Source organism: Dermochelys coriacea, chromosome 5 (genome assembly GCF_009764565.3).
Source record: "Dermochelys coriacea isolate rDerCor1 chromosome 5, rDerCor1.pri.v4, whole genome shotgun sequence".
In the NCBI taxonomy this organism is placed as follows: domain Eukaryota; kingdom Metazoa; phylum Chordata; order Testudines; family Dermochelyidae; genus Dermochelys; species Dermochelys coriacea.
In genome coordinates this window covers 90,884,921-90,909,637 of record NC_050072.1, presented here as the reverse complement: position 1 = coordinate 90,909,637, position 24,717 = coordinate 90,884,921, and the positions used below count along the sequence as shown (strand labels likewise).

At 41.3% G+C, this 24,717-nt stretch overlaps 1 protein-coding gene and 1 long non-coding RNA gene across 2 annotated transcripts in view; one reads left to right on the top strand and one right to left on the bottom strand.

Moving 5' to 3' along the window:
• Nucleotides 1-978: 978 nt before the first annotated feature.
• On the top strand, nucleotides 979-17,695 carry LOC119856423. Its single transcript, XR_006281582.1, has 3 exons — nucleotides 979-1,539; nucleotides 2,309-2,410; nucleotides 17,268-17,695. It is a non-coding gene; the product is annotated as an uncharacterized LOC119856423 (long non-coding RNA).
• Nucleotides 10,315-24,717, bottom strand: part of LOC119856419 (fructose-1,6-bisphosphatase isozyme 2) — a 30,295-nt gene continuing 15,892 nt past the window's right edge. The window contains exons 4-7 of the mRNA XM_038403921.2: nucleotides 22,923-23,063; nucleotides 21,418-21,555; nucleotides 15,639-15,758; nucleotides 10,315-10,784 (exon numbers count right to left, since the gene is read on the bottom strand). Coding sequence (XP_038259849.1) covers nucleotides 10,590-10,784; nucleotides 15,639-15,758; nucleotides 21,418-21,555; nucleotides 22,923-23,063 — 594 coding nt within the window. The 3' untranslated portion in view covers nucleotides 10,315-10,589. The remainder of the gene's footprint in view (nucleotides 10,785-15,638; nucleotides 15,759-21,417; nucleotides 21,556-22,922; nucleotides 23,064-24,717) is intronic.

Here is a 24,717-nt window from a genome sequence, read left to right as displayed (position 1 = left end):
GAAATTAATTTTGGGCACTAGTGATATGGAGTCCTTACCTGCAGCCTGGCAGTAGAGAGCTGTTCTGTGCAAACTCAGGGCTGTGGTAAACGCTGCAGTTTATGTATAACTGCTTTGTGGTGGTAAATAGCCAGTAGATGGGCAAAAAGTAGATCCACTATTCCTGCCCCTGTTTTTTTCGACCCCACTGCCAAAGTCCCTGTAAGCCTAGCTCTTGGCTCAGCAGAACTGCACTGGTTTCCCTGCTGTGAGAGACTTTCATGGCCTAAAGTAAGATTTGCTCTCATACTTATAAAAGGAGACTATCAAATATGTATAAAGTGCACCAGAGAGCCACACTGTTCCACTTTTTCCTTCAATTACTCTAAGCTTCAGTAAAGTCTGAATGTGGCCTCTTAGCCTGTGCGTGGAAATCTTTAAAATATCACTTAAAAATAAATGGACTTGTGACTTAGAGTTTCTAAGGTGTCACAAGTACTCCTTTCCTTTTTGTGGATACAGACTAACACCGCTGCTACTCTGAAACCTGTCGTTAAAAATAAATGTTTTATCCTCTACTCTTCAGCAGGGATTTATTTAGGAAATAGCTAACCAAGGGAGTGGATTAGCTACACAAAGTTCTCAAAACTGCAGACTGAGGCTTGTGGTGTGTGATAACCGAGTTTAGGCAAAATAGCCTCCTAAACCAGAAGATGCTTCATATTTGCCTTTTCTTTGATTGAGCAGTTTCCAAGAACCAGTTTTCATGTACATTTCTTTCTGTCAAATGTGAGCATACATTTTACTGTGTTATGGTCAATATTTTCAATCTTTTCCTGGAGCATTAAAATTTCACTTTCAGGCTGGGATTGATCAAATGATGGAAATCACATGGTATTTCCCCTGGCTCACTGATTGGTGTACCACATCACATGAGTTCAGAAATGCCAGCAGAAGCCATTTGAAATTTGTTTTCTCAACAATAGTGACTATCTTTTATTTGTTCTTTCTGTATCAATAAGCGGGGGGGAAAGGCCTCTAACTTTTCTAAGGGTCATGAACCTTTGTTTCCTTGGTAACCATTTAGAGTGCTTTAACAGTATATTGTCGGCCCTCAAGAGTCAGGCTCTAAAAAATCATGAGCCTGGCTTAAAAATAAGGAGATTATAAAATAATAACAAACACTGAGTTCTTTTCATTTGCCTTGCTGGTTTTGAGCATTTGGGGTTCATATTTTTAAGTTTTTCTTGGCAGCTATGAAGTCCAGAAACCTGCTTTTTTTACACACGCATCCCCCCACCCCAAAAAGAGAGAGAGAGAGGGAAAAAAAAAGAAACTGAGATTCTTAAGTAATGAAATGGCTGCAGGACCTGGGGTTTTGAGAACACCACCAAGTATTATGAGGATTGGCTACACAGGGCTCATAACTGCACTCTTTCCACTCCCCATTCTGAACTGGGAAGCAGTGGTCACAAATGTTGGAGAGTATTAACTTATCAGCTATGAGAGATGAAGCAGGAGAGCTCCTTCTCCCCCACCCTTCTTAGAAGACATCTCTAGGTAAGACTGATTCAGGGAGTGGTGTTGGAAGGAAGGTCTATCTCTGGCCCTATTTGGGGGAGCGGAGTTATGTGGGAACGTCGGGTCCCCAGCTCTGTTGGTGGGTAGTTCTTTTTCTGTATGGCTAATTCAGATAAGCTTCTAGGCTTTCAGAAGCTTATCTGAAATGAACTCTATGTCTTGAGGCTCTCCATCACTAGATTTATATGCTATTTCCAGTGAGGAGGCTGGTTTACCATATGCTCTTACACAAAGTTTAGCTGGGTAAGAGTGGTTTCATTGTGTGAGCTTTGGAGCCATTCTAATTGTTGTTGGTTTACATATCATGGTGGCTGGAATGACTGTCTAAGGAGCAGTAGATAAAGTCTTTTGTATATGTTATGGTTTTAACATTCATACTGTGTGTTTTCAAATGGAGGGGCAGTGGAACAAATAAAACATTTTGAATAAATACAGTGGCTTTGAACACTGATAATTACCACAACCTGAGACTTTCTCTGGGTAATTTAATGCTGAAATGGGGCATCAGCTCTTCTCCTTGCAGCTGGTTATTAATCCTAGAACTTCCCTGGGCTATGTTTAAAGTCCATAAACTAAATGCAGTGCAGGTGGCTTCAGAATGACAGGCAGGTGCTGCTGAGTCATGAATGATTGTTAAATTACACAAGGCAGATTTCTAAATGCTGCTGCTTCTGTCAGATAGTTTTAGTCACAAGATTGAAAGCAAATTGACAAATCTAGATGATGAACTCTTTAAATCTTTTAGTAGGCATTACTTTCAGTTATAAGGGATTTCTGAAAAAAAGACTTTCAATGGAGATAGCTTTTAGAATGATACTGCCTGTGTTGGAACAACTTCTGGGCAGCACAGGTAAAGGGTTCTACCAAAATTTATTACAGAAATGCAATTATTATAACTACAGTTCCTGTCTGAGTTTCCTTTATGCATTCCTGCTGTTCCTATGTTGAATTGTTTCAGACTGTGCTTAAGTAACATCACAAATTGCTCTTCCAGCACAAGTGCACAATGTTGGTTGAGAGGTGCTCTTGGTACAGGTGGTAAGTCTTCCAAGCTACAGGTATGACAGTGCTACTAATTTTGCAGGAGATAATCAGCTGATAACGAGCTCTCTATTGTTCTTTGCATCTTGAAAACAATGTGTATACATTAATTAGAGCTCATAACAACCTGCAATATAGCTAAACAGGGCAAACTGAAGCAGAGAAGTCATGTGATTTCCCATGGTCCTACAGAAAATCAGGGCTTGTCTACACTTAAAATGTTTCAGTGGCACAGTTGTATTGCTGCAGCGTTTCAGTGGAGATGCTACCTATGCTGTTGGGAGGGATTCTCCTATTGGCATAGGTGATCCACTTTTCCAAGAGCAGTAGCAAGGTAGACAGCAGAATACTTCTGTCCACCTAGTGCTACCTAAATAGGGATTTAGGTAGGCTTAACTACACTGCTTAGGGGTGTGGATTTTTCACACCCCAACCAACGTAGTTAAACTGATCTAATTTTCTAGTGTAGACAAGGCTTGAGGGAACCTTTGTTTCCTGCCTCTTGAGTTGTATTTACAGATCATTAGACCACATTTCTCATGAGAGATGGCACTGTATTTCAAAAGAAGTTCTGATTGTTCCCTAAGGTGCAGACAGGCAACTCCAAAGCACTTCAGTAGGAGTTATGATTTAGCATTTGTCTCAACTGAGATTAGATCCACATTGTGCTAGGTACTGTACAAACAGGGAGAGAGTACCTGCATCAGAGTCTGCAATCAAAACAGACAAGCCAGACACAGGGTAGGAGGAGAAACAGGCACAAAGATGTAAAGCAATTTGCTGCCGGTCACACAGCAGGCTACTAGGTTCTTTTAAAAGTATCACTTTAATAGGATTTTTACCTAAAAACTGCTAACTTCCTCTCTTCTACTAGTTTCAATTTTATGTAAAATCTAGTTTGCAAAGTGGCCCATTTCCTTTCATTTAACATTTCTGCTGTATTTTCATTTTAGCAATTCTCTCTTATGTTGAGGTAGCAAATAGTGGCAGGTTAAAAGGCAAAGGAAACAGTCAAGGCAGGAACAAAACAGGAAACCAAAGAATCAAAAGGGCAAAATGTTGATAGAATGACTCTAAACTAGGTGCGCAAGGTGAATGGAGCATGTTAGTGTTCATCCTGGAGTTAGTTTTTTTTAAAACGTGACATACAGAGCAACCAGGACCTCCATTTTAGTATGAGGTAAACTGACTTCTCTCTTTCCAGGGCATGTGCTGACAGTTCATTTGAGTTTAACAATGAATCGGTGAGACACACACAATCCTACCCTGGGATGGGATTAGGCCTGCTGAGTGCATTCTTCCCCAAACAAGCACATAACTGAATGAGTAATTGAGTGGGTATTTTATCTCCACCAAAGAGCCTTCTGTTCAAGTGATAAACTGTTCCACTGGTGAGCTGCAAGGAGCTGACAAGAACATTTAGGTTTAGCTTCACTTAATATTGTGTAGACTTGAATTTTCATGGACTCCATCTAGTTTGAGCCTGTTCACACACTCGTTATGTTTATTAATCATTTTGACAAATTGTGCCGAATAGGCAGAGCTAGCAAAAGAGTTCCAGGAAACAGTCTTACCTCAAAAGAAATATGAAACAAAACTTTGCTAAATTTGGGCCAGATTGTCCCCTTCTCTGGGAGAAGTCCCATAGCAGGAGGTCTCGGAGGGAGGAAATCTTCCTGGGCGTCTCTACAGGACCATAACAGACCTGGTTTAAGGTAGCCTGATCTGTTTTTACTGAAACCAGATTTCCTTAAAACAGGTAAACATTATGGGTCTAATTGGTTTAGCTGAACCAGTTTTGAAACCAGTTAGAACATTTCCCCAAAGTAGATTTGCCTTTTGCAGATCCCCCTCATTATCAGGTAAGGGGACAAGAGTTTCCCCCATCCTGTGGAAAATGCTGTGGTTCTTGCCTTGAAATCTGACAAATCCTTGGGGCTCTGTGGGATGCCAGAATTATTTGCATTGACATCCTGTGGCTCTATTTTAGCTATGGCCTCTGGTATGTCTACACCGTACACTAAGCAAGGCTCTGACTCAGGCTTGAGCCCAAGCCCCACTTCCAGCCACACAGAAATCCGTCTAACTCGGGTCAGCAAGCACGCAAAACCCGGACTCTAGGATAGTGCAGTATGGATGTGTTAGCATGGCTTTGAGACCCAGATCCAGCAATCATATACCCAGGTTTACAACGCAGTGTGGATGTTCAAGTGCAGGCTTGTAAACACCGAGTCCACAAGCCTAGGGTTTATAATGCAATATAGACGTTCCCTGGAGTCCATTGCTGGCTATCTGGCCATGGCTATCCCCAGGGAAATCAATGAAAAATGTAACACAGCCCGGGGTTGTGGGGTTCAGTGGGGTTGCATCAAGGTATATTTCTAAACCCAATGTTCTAAAATGTGCCTCCACTTCAGTTTTTTCTTCAAATCCTAACATGATTACATTTGAGTAATAATGCCAGCATTTAAATGCTTCCAACTAGGCTTTGACTTTAACGGCTCACTGAAATGAATAGGCTGATAGATAGTAATGTTTGTTCTCTGCTACTGCTGTTGTTCAGCTGAAGACAGTTTTCTGCAGAGCTGGGATAAACGGCAGCAGTGTGTGAATAGACTGTGAAGGTTTCTGGCAGCAAAATTGTCTGAGAATCTCATGTTTCTCAAATAGAAACCACATCTTCTGATTTCTAGTCCTGTGATTTAGCCACAAAACAATCCTTCCCTTGCTGGAGAAGTCTTATCCACTTGGAGAAATTTGCTCTCTTTTGCTTAACCAGGGGTATTTTCAGATTCTCAGATATCAAAGGGTTCAAATAGTTTTCTTGTTTTACTTCTGAAATAGGTTCTAACATGTAGTGAAATTCTCTCTTTGAATTAAGTTGGACAACAGTAAAAAAGCAGCTTAAAAAAACAAACAAATCACACATCAGATTACAGCTACAATATAACAAATCTCGATGTTTGCATGTTGTTCCCAAAACCATAGCAGATATTTGTTGCAGCTGGACTCTGTTTTCTAAATATGTTAAATTTAAAAGGACAAAGAAATATAGCAATAGGGATAAATATACAAGTGCGTCTTCAAGTAAATGTCTTTACTGTAGACATTTTCTGAGTTTGTTACTTGAAGCTGGTAGTTGCAAGTGTCAAAGCTTTACCTATTGTGTCATGTTGATAGGTGGGTGAGCTGGAATACAATGCTTCTGTTTGCTGAAAAAGCTTGATCGCTTGACAGTGCCAAATGGACAGAGCTAACAAATATGATCAGAAAAAAAAAGTGTTTACTGTATATAACAAATGGGTTCCCACTTTCTCCTGGCAGCTTTGAATAAGGCTGCATGTCCCTATTTGATTGGGTTTCAATTGCTAAATGTGGTCTCTCTGACTCTTTATTTATAAAGACCATATCTTTATAGTTTCTTCAGCTGTCTGCATGCACTCTCACACCCTGGCAACCAGCCATGGATAAGAGGTTGTGGCCCAGTGATATCAGGACTCTTGTGGAGTTACATGCAACACAGACTATCTGCATTCTCAGACCTGATCTACCCTTAAATTTTAAATTGACCTAGCTAAATTGCTCAGGGATGTGAAAAATTCACCCCGTGGGTGATGTAGTTAAGCTGACCTAACCTCTGGTGTAGACACTGCAAGGTCAACAAAAGAGTTCTTCCACTGACCTAGATACCAATGCTTGGAGAGGTGGATTTACTACATTGATGGAAAAACACCTAGCAGTGTAGAAAGCCTCTACGATACGGCTCTACAGCAGCTCGACTGCAGCACTGTAGACATAGTCTCAGAGTGCATGGTTTGTGTTCTCTCAAAATAACTCTCAGGACAACGTCTGAATTTATATTTTGTTAGAAAGGGATACTTTCAATTCCAGACTCAAATTTGGCATGTTGTTTACCTACATACCCAGTGGTTTAAGAAGGATCTTGTCTCCCAGGTCATGGGTTAGAGGAGATTCCTGCGAGAGTAAAGAATGGATCCATGTTGCTCCTGCATCCCAAATCTGCACACTCCTCCTTCCATCCTGTCCCCTGCAGCAGTGAGGACACGGTATGGCCATACCCCTCAGCTTATCCCTAGGTCCCCTTATTGTCACTGATAATTCTCTTGGTCTCGTGTGCCCATGCTTCAGAAATAGCCTATTTACAAGTCCTTTAGTTTTTCTGTCTCTGGGATCTATGCATGTGGCATAACCTAATCAGCCAGTATTTTTTACTTTTTGAATCTACCTCAGAACAATTTCACCAGTTGAAGCTTTGTCTGCATTGGGAATCTGCTCTGATTCCAGCAACTGATGGCCAATCACCAATGTAGAGGAAGGAGAGTTCAGTAATAAGGGTGCTAACAACTGGCCTCCAAGGCTTAGTTTCTAATTTTTAATCTCAGTTCAATCTCAGTTTTTAATCTCAGTTCCCCAAAATAGGGATAACAACACTTCCCTATCTATTGGGATGTTGTGATGACAGACATATTAAAGACGGTGAAGTGCTAAGTACTAGAGTAACAAGGAACATATAAAAACTAGAGAGAGAGTAGCTGCACTAGTTCAAATCCCAAATGTAGACAAGGAAAGCAAGAATTTACACCAGTGAAAATCAGAGGTTTGGTTTTTTTTATCTACACATGGGATTTACATTAGTGCAGCTACCAGTTGTTGAATTGGGGCAAATCCCAAATACAGACAAGGTCTCAATCTCTGTCAGTTACCAGTTAAACAATAATCCACAAATTGTGGGCTTTATCACCTAATAATTGCTACAAGACTGGAAGTTAAGAGCTTATAAGACCATTGTCCAGCATTGGATCCTCCAGTAGAAGAGGCTGGTAGCATGAATATGGTATGTGGCAAAGAATTTAGAGAAGTTAAGATGTGATCTACACAGTTTTTGTAACAATTTAACTATATTGGTAAATCAGTGCAACCCCAAGTATGAATTAAGTTATACTGGTATGAAGGTGCTTATATCAGTAGAGTTTATTTGGGTATATCAATACAAGCACCTGTATACTGGTATAATTGAATTTGCACTAGCAGGCTGTACTGTGATATTATATTGATTTCTAACCCAATATAGTTAAATCAGTACAAAAACTGTGTGTAAACTAGCCTTTTGTTTTTGTGTCTTTTGTTTAATTTTATTTTTTAAAACTGCAAGAGAATAATTCAGCAGGCGAAGAAGACAGCTAGATGTTCCAGTGCAACGACTGAATAGAGCTTTTTACATAAATCAGTGCTTGCTGGAAATGGAAGCTAATTTGTCTGATGAGATTATTGAATAACAATGTTTTAAATTAGTGTATAATTACATTATAAATCTAATATGCTTCACCTTAAGGCCGCCTTGGTTATAACCTTAATGCTGTCATGGCAATTTCTCAGTTCTCTCTGGCTACTTGCCCCTCTTATATCTCATAGAATTAAACTCTGCTTAGGGTGCTCCAGGGTTGGTGGTGAGGAGGGGGGTAGGCAGATAAGGAAGATATGTTGGAGCAACCAAGTACATGGTGTTTTCCACTGCAATAGTAGAAGAAGACTCAATGGCATTAAAAAAAATGGGGCGAGGGGGACAGAGTGGAGTCTTTTGTTTTAAAATGCAGCTTTCAGCTGCAGCAGTAACAAGGTAACAGTCCTGAAATGTGGTAAGACTAGGGATGTGAATGTGTCTGTTTTCTACAGACCCCTTCTCTCCTCTACTTTTGTTGAATATAGTATAGCTCTCAAGGTTACAGTTATAAAGAGGATCAATTGCACTTCTAGCTGAAGAGACAGTGGCGTACGTAATTAAAGTGGTTTAAACATTTCCATTCTAAATCTCATTTTTCAAGCCCTAGATTCTAGCCAAAGGGAAATTTTATCATAGAACTTTGAACACAGTTAAGCCATTTCTGAGAAAAAAGGCCAGACCCAAAATAATACTTTTCCCATTAGAAAACATTTTTGTAACTTTTTTCAAACAGTCCCAGTGCTGAAGTGTGTGGCAATAGAAAATTCAAATTTGGTATTGAAATGGTCCATAAGATGGAGAGAGACCTTTCAATGTCCTGATGAAAATACCTTTTGATTTGGCTGAGATCTGAGGATCTGAAAATTGCAGCTCATAGAGGCATAGTATCACCATCAACAATCACAGGCAGTTTTAATAACTGTCTCCCTTCATGTTGAATAGAAGATACCCACTGCACACATGTGCATAGCTTGTTTAGGACTGAGGCAAAAAGGATGAATCCTGCCTCAGTAACTGTTCTCATCTGGAATGCAGGAGGGAGGCATCTATAGCTGCTGTCCTCTGGATTTTTGTGTTGTAGGGTGATACTGCACTTTAAAGTAATTGAGCAGTAGATGAGCTAGGGCTGATAGCTGCTTATTAGTTGAGTCTGTGAAATAAACATAGGTGTGGGAAGTAGGAGGAGTGTGGGGGGTGCTGCAGCACCCCCAGGTTTTGTGACCAGGGTCCAAGCCACTGGCCCCATGCCCCTACCGCCCGGGGTCCCAGCTGCCAGCCCTGCTACCTGTTTGGGGGCTCGCTGCCGGCCCAGGGTCCCACTCAGCCACGGCATCCTGGCCACCAGCACCATGCAGGGGTCCCAGCCACCAGGAGCCCAGGGGCTCCACTGTCGTCTCCAGGGTCTCACCTGGCTGCTGGCCCTGGATGCATGATCCTGGATGCCTTACCCCTGTCGACGTCTCTCCCAGAGCCGTGGTCCTACTCCTGGCCCCAGCTCTAGGGAGCAGTGAGGGGAATGCAGCTCATCATCCCCACTCCAAAAGGTGTTCCAGCGCCACTGGAACTAAACCCATGTTGGATCCACCGATCATTTTTGTGGATCACAGATCAGATGTGGATACAAATTTTGTATCCATGCAGGGCTCTCTATTTAAGAGTAATGTGGTGTTTTGAATAGCACATGCCATGTTACAAATGGAGGTATTACATTTACTTTGCTCATGCACATGTAAGTGAACTCACTTGTTGAGTATAATTCTCAACTTGCAATGGTCTAAATGTGAACAAAAAGTCAAAATGAGGGATGAGAAGAAAAAAGTAGATCCAGAATCTTAAGATGAAATGTAGTACTCTCAGTGTCATGATAATACATGTGCGAGGAAATAATTTACGTTGATACACATGAGACGGGCACCTGGATATCAAGGTGATGGATGTACTAGAATTAGCTGGGTAGATAAAGACCACACCAGGTATGGCTGGAGGGGTAAAAGTAAGTATAAGTCTGACATGAGAAATCTTTCATAAAGAAGGAGAGTTGAGATGTTGCATTTGCTGTGTGGTAATAGCTTGTGTGAAATTACATGGGACTCTGGACAGAAGGGAAGTGGAAATGATTTCAAGCACCATATCAAGCATTCTTCCATTCCCAAGGAAAGACAATTCAATTTTAATATTTAATAATTACCCAAGGCAAATATTATTTGGAACATAAACACACTCAGATCACAAGACTAGTGGTAGTATGAGGACTGACAAAATAATAATTGTCTGCAACGAAACCTCCAACAGAAAATACAGATACGCCATCTCTAAATGAAGTCTTGAATGTTGACATAAAAATGCTTTGTCTCAAAGAATGCCAGCCACTGCATTATCAGACATCTCACTTCAGATCAAATACAATGTAACCCAAACAATTCACTTCCTTTGTTAGTATTAAGCAAGTAGAAAAGGAGTACTTGTGGCACCTTAGAGACTACTCTGAAACCTGTTAGTAAGCAAGTAGCTACTGTTAGTCTTAAAATTAGGACTTTGCTTTTACTCTTATATTACAGAAATTGAGACTAAAGAATTTTTGCACTTGTATTCCAGGGAAATTAAAATCTTTAGGAACAGTCTTCACTATTTCTATTTGTCAGTGAAAGGGGGAACTAAAATCCCAGAAACCAAAGTCTTCTGATTACTTCTCTTTCTGGAAAGTAATGTAACAGGTGCGGGAGGAACATCTGGTGTGTGAATGCCATTAGCTGCTTTTCTGGTGTTTCTGCACACAAGCGAGGTATTCCTGCACATCATCCGGAGAACCAAGAATCAATGGGACTCGCTGGTGAATAGACTCAGGCTTTACATCCAGCACTGGCTCAGTCCCTGTGGTAGCCATTCCACCTGCCTGCTCAATGATAAAAGCCATGGGGTTGCACTCATAAAGGAGCCGGAGCTGTAAGAAAAGACAAAACACAGGACTGTTTTGGGAGAAATAACAACAAAGCACTTCTCAGAACTTAAAACTGTTGACCTTCCCTTTGTGATCTTGGCAAGTTTCTGTAAATCTCCCATTAGAGAATCTACCACAGTTCCACTGGGGTTAGCAATGATGGGAGCTCTGGTGAAGACCATCTGCCAGTGTTTTAACCACAGTGTTCTTCAACTCTGTCTCTTTTACAGCCTATCTTTATTCAACCTTCTTTCAGGGTTTCTTTAACAATAACATCGCCACTATAAGCATCATATTCATGTTCCCATCTCCCATTGTGAGATTTTTAAAACTTTCTCTTCTGGCTTCCATTGCAGCTTCTGCAGAAGATGTAGAAGAATGCAGTGACATTGCACTGAAGTATCAATATTCCAGTGGAATTTTAGCATTTCAGAGCTCAGGTATACAGTAGGTGGGACAGCACTGGCAATAGGTTTTGCCTGACTAACCGGGTTCTTGAGGCTGCATGCTGCAGTGAAGTGGTTAAACTAGCAAAGGTGACACCTTCCCACAGGCCTTGTTTGTTATCTTGAAGCTTGGACAGTTTTATTTGCTTAGGATATTTTGGAGTCTGAAACCTGATGCTGACATTCTCAAGTTTCAGGAGTTGATTGCAGCACTGCACAACTGTGGCTAAACCTGTTACAGTGGGCGGAGTTCATGCAGACAGTAACTCAATTTTTCCAGGTAACTGTGGTTATTTTAGAAATGTATTTTCAGTTTAGTGTGAGGGGAATTAGGCCCCCAATACCTATTAATGTTAACAGAAATTTCAGCCTAGATTTTCAGACATCATCATAAAAATGTTCCAGTTTGAAAGCAAATACATTTGGGTCATGTCAAAAAACTCCAGGGTGCTGGAAATAGGGGGATGGGGATGTGGCAGCACCCCCTGGCTTGAAGTGGTCTCCATCATATACAGGGTTTACAGTTTGGTTCAATAGCACTCAGCACCCCCACTATAAAAATTGTTCCAACGCCACTGAAAAAACCAGTATGTAAAGGGGAATGAAAGGCTGGTGATTTAACAAGTTTCAGTTAATGGACTTGGTTTTGAGGGATCTGCTTGGATAAAACACCTATTCCTTCTGTGCCTCAGCTCTCCATCTGCAAACTAGAGATAATAATACTTTCCTATCTTACAGGCTTGTTAGGTATTGAGCCTATACAAATGTAAAGCACCCTCCCAAAAACATAATGTACTTTGGGGAAATCGAGGTGTGTAATGGAATGCAACCAAAACTAATAATTTCTGTGATCACACTGTTTGCAGTAAAACCAGGGATTTCATACACTTAAGCAATGTACATAACATTAACTTTATTTCTGACTTATCTTTAAAGTTTGTTTAAATGCCATTCTAAGTACACAATGTCCAGCTAACAGGTAACATGGGGCAATGGCCTTTGTATTCTCTTTATGGCATGGTCAATTCAAAAAAGAAAACCTGCCACAAAACAGCAGTGGAGTCACTGCAGAATCACGTGGGGTTTGTCACTGCTTTGCTGTGACTGTAAACCTTAAGAATGCCATCCATCCGCCTCAACAGGTGGAAAACTAGATGGAGGGGAAGGAGAGCAGGCATTAGCTGGGGGAATGCAGGGGTGCCCCTCCCCCTCCAGAGTCTCTATTCATTCATTAGCCAACCAGGGGAGGAAGGGAACTGATTGGTCCTTTGCTCTCCCCTTTCATTAATTTTAAATCCCAGGCCAGACCAGGCCTTGAGGAGCCTCTTTTTGCTCTATTTCAGAAACCCCTGCCACCTCCACCCTCTGTAACCATAGTTTAGGAGTTGTGTTTTACAGATGCTACAGGTCTGACCCATCACCTGTTTTGGGGTTAAAAAGGAATTTTTTCTTCCCATTGTGGCCAAATTGGCATAGTCCTGTTTGGGGGGTTTTGTTTTGCCTTCCTCAGAGCATCCTGGAGGCACAGTTCGGCTAAACAGGAATAGGATTTAGTAATTTGTGGTAGTATTTGGTAGGGAAGTTAGTTTATTGCAACTTGTGGCTGGTTTCTAGTGTAATTAAAAGGAATGGTTCTGAGAATTTGCTGATGGCCTTTTGCTCATGGGATAGACTGGGACCTTGTGTCCTACACAGGCTGAAGTCCTCCCATTTTGGTACCCTCTGTTGCCCTCACAAGGGGATGGGGTGGTAGGTGGTAGGATTCAGAAGAGCAAGCTGAGTCTACCCTGAGTGTTGAGCTTTAACCTCACACTGGAACTACGTACAGGCAGTTAAGTAAGAGCCTGGGTGACAGGGCAGATAGTGCCCCTCCCCTGTGTTGGGTTTAATAAAGTTGTGGTCTGCTGCTTAATATCAATCCCTGTGTCTGTCCTCATTCACCACCATGTCCAGGTCAAAAGCATACTTCTTGCCTTTGTTAAAAAGCTGACTTCATTCAAGCCTCCCTCCTTTAAATGAATTAATGTTTTGTAATTCATTAGAGCATTGTGAACATCAGATCCAAAAAAATATTTGGTTAACGTTTTCAGTTTAAAAACGGCATCTTCAAATAGGCTGATATTGTTTGTTTCAATATGAGAGACAAATATCAACTCTCATTGGATATATTGAGCACTCTACACTCTTGTTTTTATCTTGACCTGTAGGAAGTGGCCTTTGTGCTATACTAGCCTGTTCATTTCGCATGCCCATCATGCACTTCAGCTCCAAAATCCATGGAGCAAATCCATCCCAGGTATAACTCCACATATTTGCTCTCTCAGCACCCTGCCTATGCATTGGGGATGTTCACGGGGTAAAGGAGGATGACTGGGTAACAGTCACCATGGTACTGTCTTTCAAACTGGAACAGCTGTGACTTTGGATGAATTGGTCAGTATGTACAAACCTACATGCTGAAGACAACACAAGTCTAGAAAAAGTGGTGGTGATCCTTTACCTCAAAGTACAAGCCCTTTTCACTCTTAACTGAAAGTGACAGCCCCTTATTTTTTTTATAGTATAGCCATTAAAAGCAACCTCCCCTGCCCCCCAATATTAAAAACCGAAATCTTGGAAGCCGACTGAGAAAACAGTGCCTCCAAAATTTTCGTTCCAGCACCTAAATACATCACCTTCACAGTGCACCCAGACTTCCTGAATGAAAGTCTTGAGCTAATTGTCACCTCTCCCTCTCCATGGCAACACAATCCAAGTCAGCCATTAGCTACTAGGAGGCTAATTTACATGTGTAAAACCTTTAATTCCATATTTGTTCCTTGCTTTCTCTAAAGCTGTGAAATGAAATCACCTTGAAACTGCTATTGCCTTCCAAAAAGGAGCACAAAGTAAAGTTTTAGCATAATTTTTTATAGTATCTGGCACAGCTGTTCATGTAAAATGAAGATCCCACATACACATACCCTTTGCCCAAAGGTCTAGAGCACAATATGTATTTCACAATGTATGGTGTACGCTGCCTCTCGGTATATGCCTGTCAGTACCTTCAGGATGTCCTTTTTTTTCCGGTCTCCTGTCTCATTCACTTCACAGCTGTTTTATATAATTTCCAAATATAAAGACTTAACCTGAAAAAGAAAATCTGTAAAGCTGGTTCTCTCACACACACGACCACCTCACAAATTCTGTAATAAATGGCCAGTCCCTGCCAGAAGGCCTTTAACACTCAAACATTCTGAGCAAATCTGCCCCAGGAATCACATTACCTGGAATGGCTTAAAAACCAGTCCTCAAAATAATTACATAATGAGGGGATTCCTGCAGTGCCACCATGGTGAGAACCCAGCTATTTCCCTACTTTCATCAATTCCTCTTTTTCAACAAGGACTTATTGATTGGCCTCTTCAGATGAGTTTTTAGTCCCCTGTCCCAAGGTGGTTTGTATAGTTGGATAGATTATAATCATCATGATGACAGCTTGGCTAATTCTGTGGGACAAAAATATATTTGTCCACACCGGTCAAGGAAACAGTGCTTGCTAGCTCAGCTGTATTTAAACATGATTTCTGGTAGCACAGTGTTCTTCAGTGAGGACAAGGCCAAGGAGTCAGTATAGCAGACCCGTCTATGTACCATGAGACTCAGGCCTTGTCTAGACCCAGTCTATGTACCATGAGACTCAGGCCTTGTCTACATGGTGGTGTAATGTGCATTATGGGGGTGTGATATCTAAAATGCACTAATGTGTTGCACATTAATTGGTCTGTGTAGATATTGGTGGTCAACACTAAAGATTCCCTAGTGCTTTTTAATGTAGTACTATTTCAAATAGCACTATATGAAAGTGAATCAGCAGAATCTATAAGGACCAATTAATGTGCAAGAAGTTAGTGTGCTTTACAAATTACACTCCACCTTGTAGACAAGTCCTAAGTCCTACACTATTTTGAATACTTTCCCAGGGGAGCCATTGTGATGTTTCGCTCTGGTGGTTGGCTGCAGTTACTATAACTGCTTGATCCTCACTACCAAGTAAAAAAAACTATTTTTAGGTCAAATGGCAGAGGCCTGTGTGTTCAGTGCTGTGTTCCAGGTTCAATCCCTATTGGAGACTGTGAATCAAAAGTTGGCTCCACTGAAGGATGTGTGCATAGTTTGTAACACGATTGGTTTAAAAACACAAAAATAAGTGGGATGACTCTAAAAAGTCAGAAGTATGTTAGATAGGACCATTGTTGAGTTGGGCCAAATCTAATTTGTAAAAACTGTGACCTTAGTGTCCCTTAATATACTCCCAAATCAGCTCAAGAAAAGCTATATTTAAGCCATTGTGCATAAATTAGAACCATTCTGACACACTGGGAAAAAAAGTGGTATTAGGTACAGTAAGTTCAGAAGACAAACAGTTTACCTTTCCCTTAGGACTCTTCTGGTTAGCCGGGTACATGAATATCCCACCATACATCAGGGTGCGATGAACATCAGCCACCATTGAGCCCACATATCTAGAGCCATAGGGGGCACTGCCATCCTGTAAAACAGATGGAGACCTTGAAGCTAAAGCTGTTATATCTGCTAGGCTGGATAGCTGGCAAAACTGCAATGTATCATTGCTCTCTTCATTTTGTTACAAGGCAGAAATCAAAGTTTGCTTAAATTCCTGACCACTTATGGGACACTCTAAATGTTGGCAGGCCTACAGTTTGACACACCCTTTCTCAAAAGGATAGTCTCTTGTAAAATGTAATAATGTCCATGCCACCCCAAAGTAGTTACAGCAGTTTTTAAACTCTCCCTGGGTAATATGAGCCACTCATAGTAACTTTGTGGCATCACGTGTGTGTTTGCAATTTGAGTACATGAGAACCTCATGCCATCTTTCCACTTTCCCTGCTTGCTCTGTCTTGAGAGCCAACACACACTGAGACTGGTGATAACCTTGCTTCCTCATGTGATCAGAAAAATGGATATAGTCAGGTGCTTCCAAGGATGGAGATTCAGGAAGAGCAGAGCAAGAGGGAATCTATCCTTCTGCTACACCCTGAAGATTCTTGTTGTTTTGCTCCCAAATAGGTGCTATGATTTTAGGATTGTTGCAGATTTATTTTGGAGATTAGTTGAGGGACTGAGAATTATTTGAGAGTATGGTTTTGTTTGTTTTTAGCTTTTTGGAAGGTAGTTTATCACAGAAAATGTCATTTTTGGGAGAGCAGTAAGAAAATATATGCCTATCAAACTTAACAGTGCCCATTTAAAATCTGGGGGACATGTGCTCCCCCAGTGCATCACCTCTGATCCCCTGCCTCTATCAGTATACACCTTTTAACTTCTGCAACAAATGAGGCAGGGGTTTTACAGACAAATCTCCTTCATTGCACAATCCTTATTCATCCCCAGAGCCAGGTCCATCCTGTGTACTGAATGGGGTAAGTGGTCCTGTTGTTAAAAATAGTACATGATCAAGTAATTTAAAGACTATATCACAATCCATAAGCACCAGGGAGCCAAATTCTGCACAGGCAGCCTTAAAAGAATAGGAAATGCCAGGATTCTATTCTAACTTTTGAGTGCTTGATTTTGCAACCTTAATAATGTCCTTTTTAAGAAAAAGAATTTTTGTGTATTAGGACATATAGGAAGACATTCCACTAGTGTGTTTGAGTTATCTGAGTTATGTGTATCATAAGTACAGTATATGGGAATAGGAAGGACAGCTGGGAATCCTGCTTCCTCTATCAGGGTTTGGTTGTTTCTTACCATGATAGAAACATAACTGATACAGACACAGCTGAATGCATGATCATGCTACAAATAATAGAAAATAGAAACTGCTTCATTTTAGTGCAGTTGTCACCTGCATCATAAGGACCTGGCAAACAGACAAAAGCAAACCTTTGACTTCCCTTTAGGAAAAAGACACTAGCAGGTGTACGTTCAGTGTTCACTTTAGTTTTCAAGTTTTATTTCTTGTTTGATCCCTTATGATACTGCCGGCCATTCTCACAGCTGCAATTGAATATCTCCTATATTTCTCTTTCAGATGAGAAAGCTAATGTATGCTGCATGATGGCTGGAACAATGCCCAGATTTCCCTCTCAGACAAAGATAACAGAGACATGAATGCCAGTGAAATAATTTTTTTCATCTGACTAGACTCTCAGAAATGCCTAATTTGTATGTGCATCTGGAGAGCATTTGATATTGGCTCAGTGGGTCCTAATGAGAAGGAGATCCAAGATCCCAGCAGTATATGCATGGCCACTGAGTACCCCCTTTTCCCCCACCCCCCCTAACTGCTGCGATATTTTCAACACTGGAGTGGCGGAAGCAGGCATCCGTGCATGCCAGTCTCGCACTCGGTGCAGCCCACAGCGTGTATTCCAAGAGGCAGCAGTGCTGGCTACTGTGCCTCACAGAAAACTGGATGCCAAGTCCCCCACCCAAACTGCTGCTCTGACATGATGCTGCCATGGGCTATGAGACACATCAAGCATCAGACCATCACTCGCACAGATGCCCGCTTCTGCCTCCCAGCTGTTGGAAAAACTGTGGTATTAGCTAATTTTTCCTATTTCCAAGCAGTTCGTGAAATCACGATTTTCACAGGGCCCTATTTCGAGTCTCTTATGCTTAAACCAAATGGATTAAAATGGTTCAAAACATGAAGGTCGTGTAACGTTTTCCCACAGTATTACATCAGCTTTCTCCTCAACCTCTGCTCGTCTACTCATCTGTGTGGCATCTGTTTTCTTCTACAGAGGTATTGTTAGATGCACGGCTAGAAAGAAGATCTCCTAGAAAGGGGGACATAGCTCTGGCTTAAAGTAAAATTTGGTTTCCCTAGCTCTCTTCTTATGTACAAAACTTGTTTCCTCCATAATACTGCCCAAAGTAGAGGGCATGTTAGAGTCAGCATACTCCTTTACACAGGAAGCTCTTCAGATGGCAGCTTGCTATTCAAGCTTGAGCAGCAGACAGAGGTTTTGTGATGGGTAACAAGAGATTTAGGTTTACTCTGGACTCTTCTCCCTCCTTGCATCCCCGCACCATTGCCATGGAGAGTAGTCACATTCCAGAAGAGAGGGATTGGTCTAGGGCCCTTGCATTTGACTTTGAAGCAAGAAGTGTGCCCTTCTAAAGGAAGGTGAAATGCTGTGGTGGAACTGATAAGAGAAAAGGGGTAATAGAGATCAATGGGACAGGAAAATGAAAGGTAATTGAAATAATTAGTTAACTAACTTTAGTTACTAATATGGCCTAGCAAAGAATAAGAACATGCACAGTGGCAAATATAATGTCCTTTTAGAAGCAATGTTCTATGTTTCATTTAGGAATCTTAGAGATACAGTAGGGAATTTTCCTTCAGCCTCCTCCCCGCCTCCAAACTTGGTATTGCTCAGGGTCTTTGATTTTATATTTGCATTTTGTATCTGCATCTGTATGAGTGCATTTTTTGGCATCTAGCTGTCTAATAACCTGATTTGCAGGCTCAGTCAAGTAGCAAGATGTCTAAAAGCCTTTGCATTTATGCCTGAGAAATTGCGCCTACAATTATTTGCATGTGCAACATTGCAGGCTGCTTTTCTGAATTAGGCCCCACATCTTGTTTGCTTCAACTTCAAGCTAATGCAGCCCGAAAAGATTGTACGAGCAGAAGCTGCCTGTTTTTTCCCTTATTTTTTTTTTAGGAGGCTCTCTGGAGCCCAAATCCTGCAGTAGGGATGAAGAAAGGCCCCTCTTCGAGATGAAGTGATGGCACCATAATGGCTTGGGCCTTTCCTGAGGAACTGTTGGTCATGCTGAACTGCCCCTAGGTTTTCTGATGTGGGCTAAATATTCAATAATGACTGGGCTGAAAGCTTTTATAGGACCTTCCCCAGAAGATGTGAGTAGTGACTGCATTGACACAGTATTACCTTTTAAAGTTTAAAAAAAACCTGCTGCTAACTAGATGTTTTAGTTTAAAAGTATTTCCAATAGCCATTTTGGAACAATAGCACAGAGCAAGGTCTAACCAATATGCTTTGTAAATGAGGTTTGAAGTCCTGCAGGATTTATTGAGTCGTATGATAGAACTGTGTGACAAGTTACAGATACTCCACAAAGGTATTGGCAAAGTGCTGGTGAAATGTCATTGGATTGCACGGTTTGATATTTTTCTCTCACCCTTTGAAATTTAAATGTATGAAACATAATGATACATGGCTTTTCCTGGTTTGTTTGGTTTTGGGTAGCTTTGCTCCTTGAACAGTTTACACTTTTTCAACTGTCAGGTGGCTTTATAAAAAGTAGATTATGTTCTGATCTGGGGGATGGAAGGATTCATATATAAAGAAGTAATTTTCAGGAAGCAAGAAGGCTGTAAACTGGGTTCCACTTCTCTCAAAACTAGACTAAATTCCACATTTCTGTTTCAAATAAAACCACATAAACAGATGCACAGCTTTATAGTACAACATATCTCACAGTAACAACTTCGAGCAATAAAGCAGAGTTCTTGGGCAGACACAGAGCAAAACTACTCATTTTGTTCAGTGTAGCAAGATGTAAGTTTACAGCCTACCAAGAAGTCCTCACAGAAATATGACCTGCAATCTAAAGATGTGATCCCATCGGACTTGATAAACTAAGCAGCATCTGTTTGTGCCAGTACTTGGACAGGAGCTCTCCAAGCAAAACACACGGTGGTACGGTAGGATTACCATATTTGAACATTCAAAAAAGAGGACACTCCACGGAGGGGATGTGTGTATTTTCTCGTGCCCCCCATCCCCTTCCCCAACCTCATTCCAACCCCTTCCCAAAGTCCCTGCCCCAACTCTGCCCCCTCCCTGCCTCATTGAATCCCTTCCCCAAATCTCCACCCTGGCCCCTCCTCCTCCTCTGAGCACACCGCGTTCCCCCTTCTCTCTCGAATGATCAGCATTCACTCTTTTTCTGAATGATCACCTCTTCTTTGGGGAAAAATAATAGTGGCAAAATCCTGGACGTTTTTAGATATTTAAAAATTCCTCCCAGACGGCAATTTAAGAACCAAAAAGCTGGACATCTCCAGGAAAATACAGACGTATGGTAACCCTAGGTACAGGAATTAGCTAGCAAGTAGGCTCTTGTGCTACTGTGCCATTACTGAACCAGTGCCTCAGTATAGTGCTCTGGGGAAGTTTGCTACTGGGTGCACTGACTTTTAGATGAGACATAAATCAGATGTCTTCTTTCGCAAGAGTAGGGTTAATTCTAGCATCCTAACAAAATTAAAACTTGAGTAATTATAGTCGACCACATTTTGAAGTGACTTGTTGGACATACAGACACATTTTCAAAGAACTTTTCAAAGCTGCACAGGCAAAATGTGTGCATGTACCTGTTCATCCTCACAAAGGGCTCAGTCATGCCTTATTAGGCACTGATCCATGCTGAAGCCATTGCAGGTGGGGAATTCCAGGGGCAGCAGAATGTAGAGGGTAGCATGCCCTCAGCTATACCTGTTCAGGTGGTACAATGTACACCCCCTATGGGGGAAGGGGGGCATGGGCATGAGTCCACCTTTTTGCCTTTGAGGTTGTATTGTGCCCCATGAGGTGTTAGTCTTTGCACTTTGCGTAGCATGGGATTTACAACTGTACCCTGCTGCTGCACAAGGGTGCAACTGTGTGGGAGGATTTTTACACCCTGGCCTTCAATGCAACCTACTGAGCGGCAGTGAGAAATCTAGCCCAAAATGGATAATTGTGCATGTTATTAATTTAGATGCATATTCAAATATATTTGAAAATAGGTGCATGTCCAAATTTTGCATGCATAATTTCAAAGGTTCTTTAAAACTCTGGCTCTTATTATCTAGCACATCTTCCTCCAAACTATTACACAATGCCGATGAGTTTGGCTACCATAAAAGTTGAAGTTATAAAGGATTTTCAGAGTAGTTTTCAGAGTAGCAGTCGTGTTAGTCTGTATTCGCAAAAAGAAAAGGAGTACTTGTGGCACCTTAGAGACTCCTTTTCTTTTTTCAGAGTGGAAACCAAAGTACTTTAGCCGTGTAGCCAGAATGTACCAGGTTGTAGATAATTTTGACAAGGAGTTTAATTCAGCAAACCAATCAAACCTATCCTCCTCTTTGAGCCGTACTGTGCTCAAAGCAGCATGAGCCCTTGCTGCATTAGCTGATTACAAAGCTGCTATTTTCTCACCTCAGGGAATTTCTTCCTTTGTAAATATTCTGTCATCGCAGGATCAAAGTACTTAGCATAACCCTCATTGATACTGTAGATCTTCCCTTTCTTCTTGATTTTCACATCTTTATCCACCAGAACAAATTCACCAAGAGCCTACAGAAGAATGAGGTGTACCAATTACTAGCAGGAAGCAGGATACCTTGTATACACTCTATCAGAGATGCCATGCTAAAGGAAAGTTTGAAAGACTTTAGCACAATGTGGTCCTTTTAATCAGCATTCATTTATATGACTTGTCATTGTTTCAAATAGATCACAAATGGGAAAGCTGCTTTAGGTACAGGAAGATTTGCCATATCTTCAATGTGAACAAAAATAATCTCAGAAATAATTGTCATAAAATGAATACCAGTCCAGTATTGTGAACCCCAAATCTTAAAAAATGAGTCAGACCTGAAAACATCATGAGATTGGATCAAAATCATGAGGTTTTTTTTAAATTGATTTTTGGGGGTTGTCTTTTGATTTTGAACTGCCCCTGTGCACCCCACTGTATGTGTATGTTAACTAGAGTGTTGTTAACATCCCGAATATATTGAGTAAACTGATCTTGGCCACTGCTGCATGAGATCTCCCTGGCTGCCTGATGATTTGGAGCTTCCAGCTTCTCCCCAAACCTGAAAATTCTAATTAATTAATTCAGTGTCCTCCCTCAGCCCTCACACCAACTCTGTCCCCAGTCTGTCTGCTTGGTGTGATCTCTTCAGTAAGTTACTTTTAGAGCTTAAATATATTGGTCTTCACTGAAGTCAATGCACAATGGTTGGCCTCCATGGAGCCAAGATTTCGCCCATTGATTAAATAAAACCTTTATATTGTTACCTATTTTGTGCTGACTTTCCAAATGAGCTATCTCCTTTCTCCGACTCAAGCTCCTTGGACAATGCTGTCTGGGCTTCTGGTGTCTGATGTTGAGAAGCAGTCTGCAGTTTTATGGGCACATTTTTTTGTTTGCAATATTTGAGTATGCAAGTCAAAGCACTCAAAGTAAAGCTACCTAACCGGCAGATGCAGTCAGGAAGTTAGGGGTATAAGTGTGTATGAATTATACCCATAATTAGTATTTGCATTTGCTGAATTAAAAGCTACACTGAGGCCCTTTTAAAAAAAAAAAAAAAAGGTGGGGCTCTTAATTGGAGGCAAAGGCACTGCCCATGATGAGTTTTCTTAAACATTTCCCAGTGTAGGGCTGTGATGTAGTCTTAAGATAAATGCACAGGGGCAAGGTCTCAATATCTTCCCTTCCACGAATGGGACTGCAGTACTGTAGCCAAGGTGGTTTTGTATTACCAAGTACAAGTAGGAGAAGGACGGATTAAAACAGGACAAGCTCAAAAGGGAGAATGCCACAAATAATATTCTCTAGACCAGAGAGAAATGAGTAAATAAGTAAAGCCTAGCACATGAAATACAAAAAGGCAAAAAGAATGTATATAGTAATTAACATCTTGTGTATATACCGGATCTAGCATGAAGCAGTCCACTCCTTGCCCAGTAGAAAGAGCCACTAGCGTAGCACTGCCATACAAAGCATAGCCTGCTGCAACGATATTTTGTCCTGGCTGCAAGGCATCCTTTTCAGAGGGCTTATGTTCTGTTGTCTGAGGAAAGAATTATCACGATATTGAAGGTTGAGATCTTAATGGAAAGCAATAAAAGCAGAACTCCAATTTAAATGAAAAACTGTTAAAATAACCAATGTCTTCTAGGGTTGCCAGGTGTCCAGTTTTCGACCACAACACCCGGTTGAAAAGGGACCTGGCGGCTCCTGTCAGCACCACCCACTGGGCCATTAAAAATTGGGTCGGTGGCACAGCAGGGGCCCAGGGCTAAAGCAGGATCCCTGTCTGCCCTAGCTCCATGCAGCTCCCGGAAGCAGTCGCCAGGTCCCTGCAGCCCCTAGTCGCATGGGTGGCCAGGGAGGCTCTGCGCACTGCCCCCGCCCTGAGGGCCACCTCTGCAGCTCCAATTGGCCTGCAACCACAACCAATGGGAGCTGCGGGAGCGGCACCTGCCTTAGTATGCACCTCTCCAAAACAACAAGCTTTGTTGTTTATTATTGGTTTTGCTTGCTGTGGTTTTAAAATCAGTTTTCAGTCCTCTCTGACTTATTTATAAACCACCATACATGTTTACGGCATTATATAAATAACAATGTGAGTGTTCCTATTCAAGCCATGTAAAATGCTTTACTGTTTTTACAAACAATATTAAGCACCCTATGTACGGGGTACTATTTACTCTTCTTTAGAGTAATATTTTCTTTAGAGATCTATAAGCAACATGTGAGTTAAATTCATAGATGGCATAGATTCATTAAACTGGCAGGAACTGCCAATGTCCATGAGGACAGAGACATAATTCGAAAGGACCTAAAGAGAGAGCAGAAAACAACAGCAGAAAAAAAGGCAAGATGATATATCAAGCTGGGCAATGACTATTCAAATGCTCTTATTCAATGAAAAGGAGAATCTTGAGAAGCCATAATGCTGAAAAAGACCTAAGGGTGATAGGGAACAACAAATTAGCATGAATTCATTATGCCATGTGACAGCAAGATAGACCAGTAGAATTTTGGGCTGTATTCACAGAAATGTCATGTCATATGCAGAAGAGAGGGGGTGTTGACATAGTCCTTCTCCATAAGACTGTACGTAAAATTGCATTTATCTCTAGGTACCATATTGACAGAAATATATTTATGGACTAGAGGGAGTTCAGAGAAAAACAACAAAAATTATCAGGGGCTGGAGGGCCTGACTTAAGAGAAAAGATTGAAAGAGATAAATATTTACAGCTTGGTTAGGAAATGACAGAGGTAGGGACATAAGTCTATGAATGTTTTGAAGGGTGTTCAAATGGATACAAAAGCAGTAATTGTATTAAATTAATAAAGGGAAAATTTGGGCTAAACACTTGAAAAACTTCTTGATAGATATATTAGACTTTGGAATAGTCTTCCTAGGGAAGTGATGGAGGCCCCATTGCTTGGGAGATTTAAAAGTCCACTGGACAAAACATTACAAGCTATACTTTAGTAGGACACACCAGTATTCTGGCAGGGAGGCCAAGTAGTTAATATAATAATTTTTCCCCAATCTCCGAGATCTACGTTTTCTGACTCTGTGATAAATGCTGAAAATGGTTATTCTCTATGCTCATTCAGGGTGATATAGTGCCATTGACTTCACTGGGGCCAGGATTTCATGCTCGGGTTTTGGCCTGTCTCCCATGTTTGCCAAAAAGTTTGTCAAC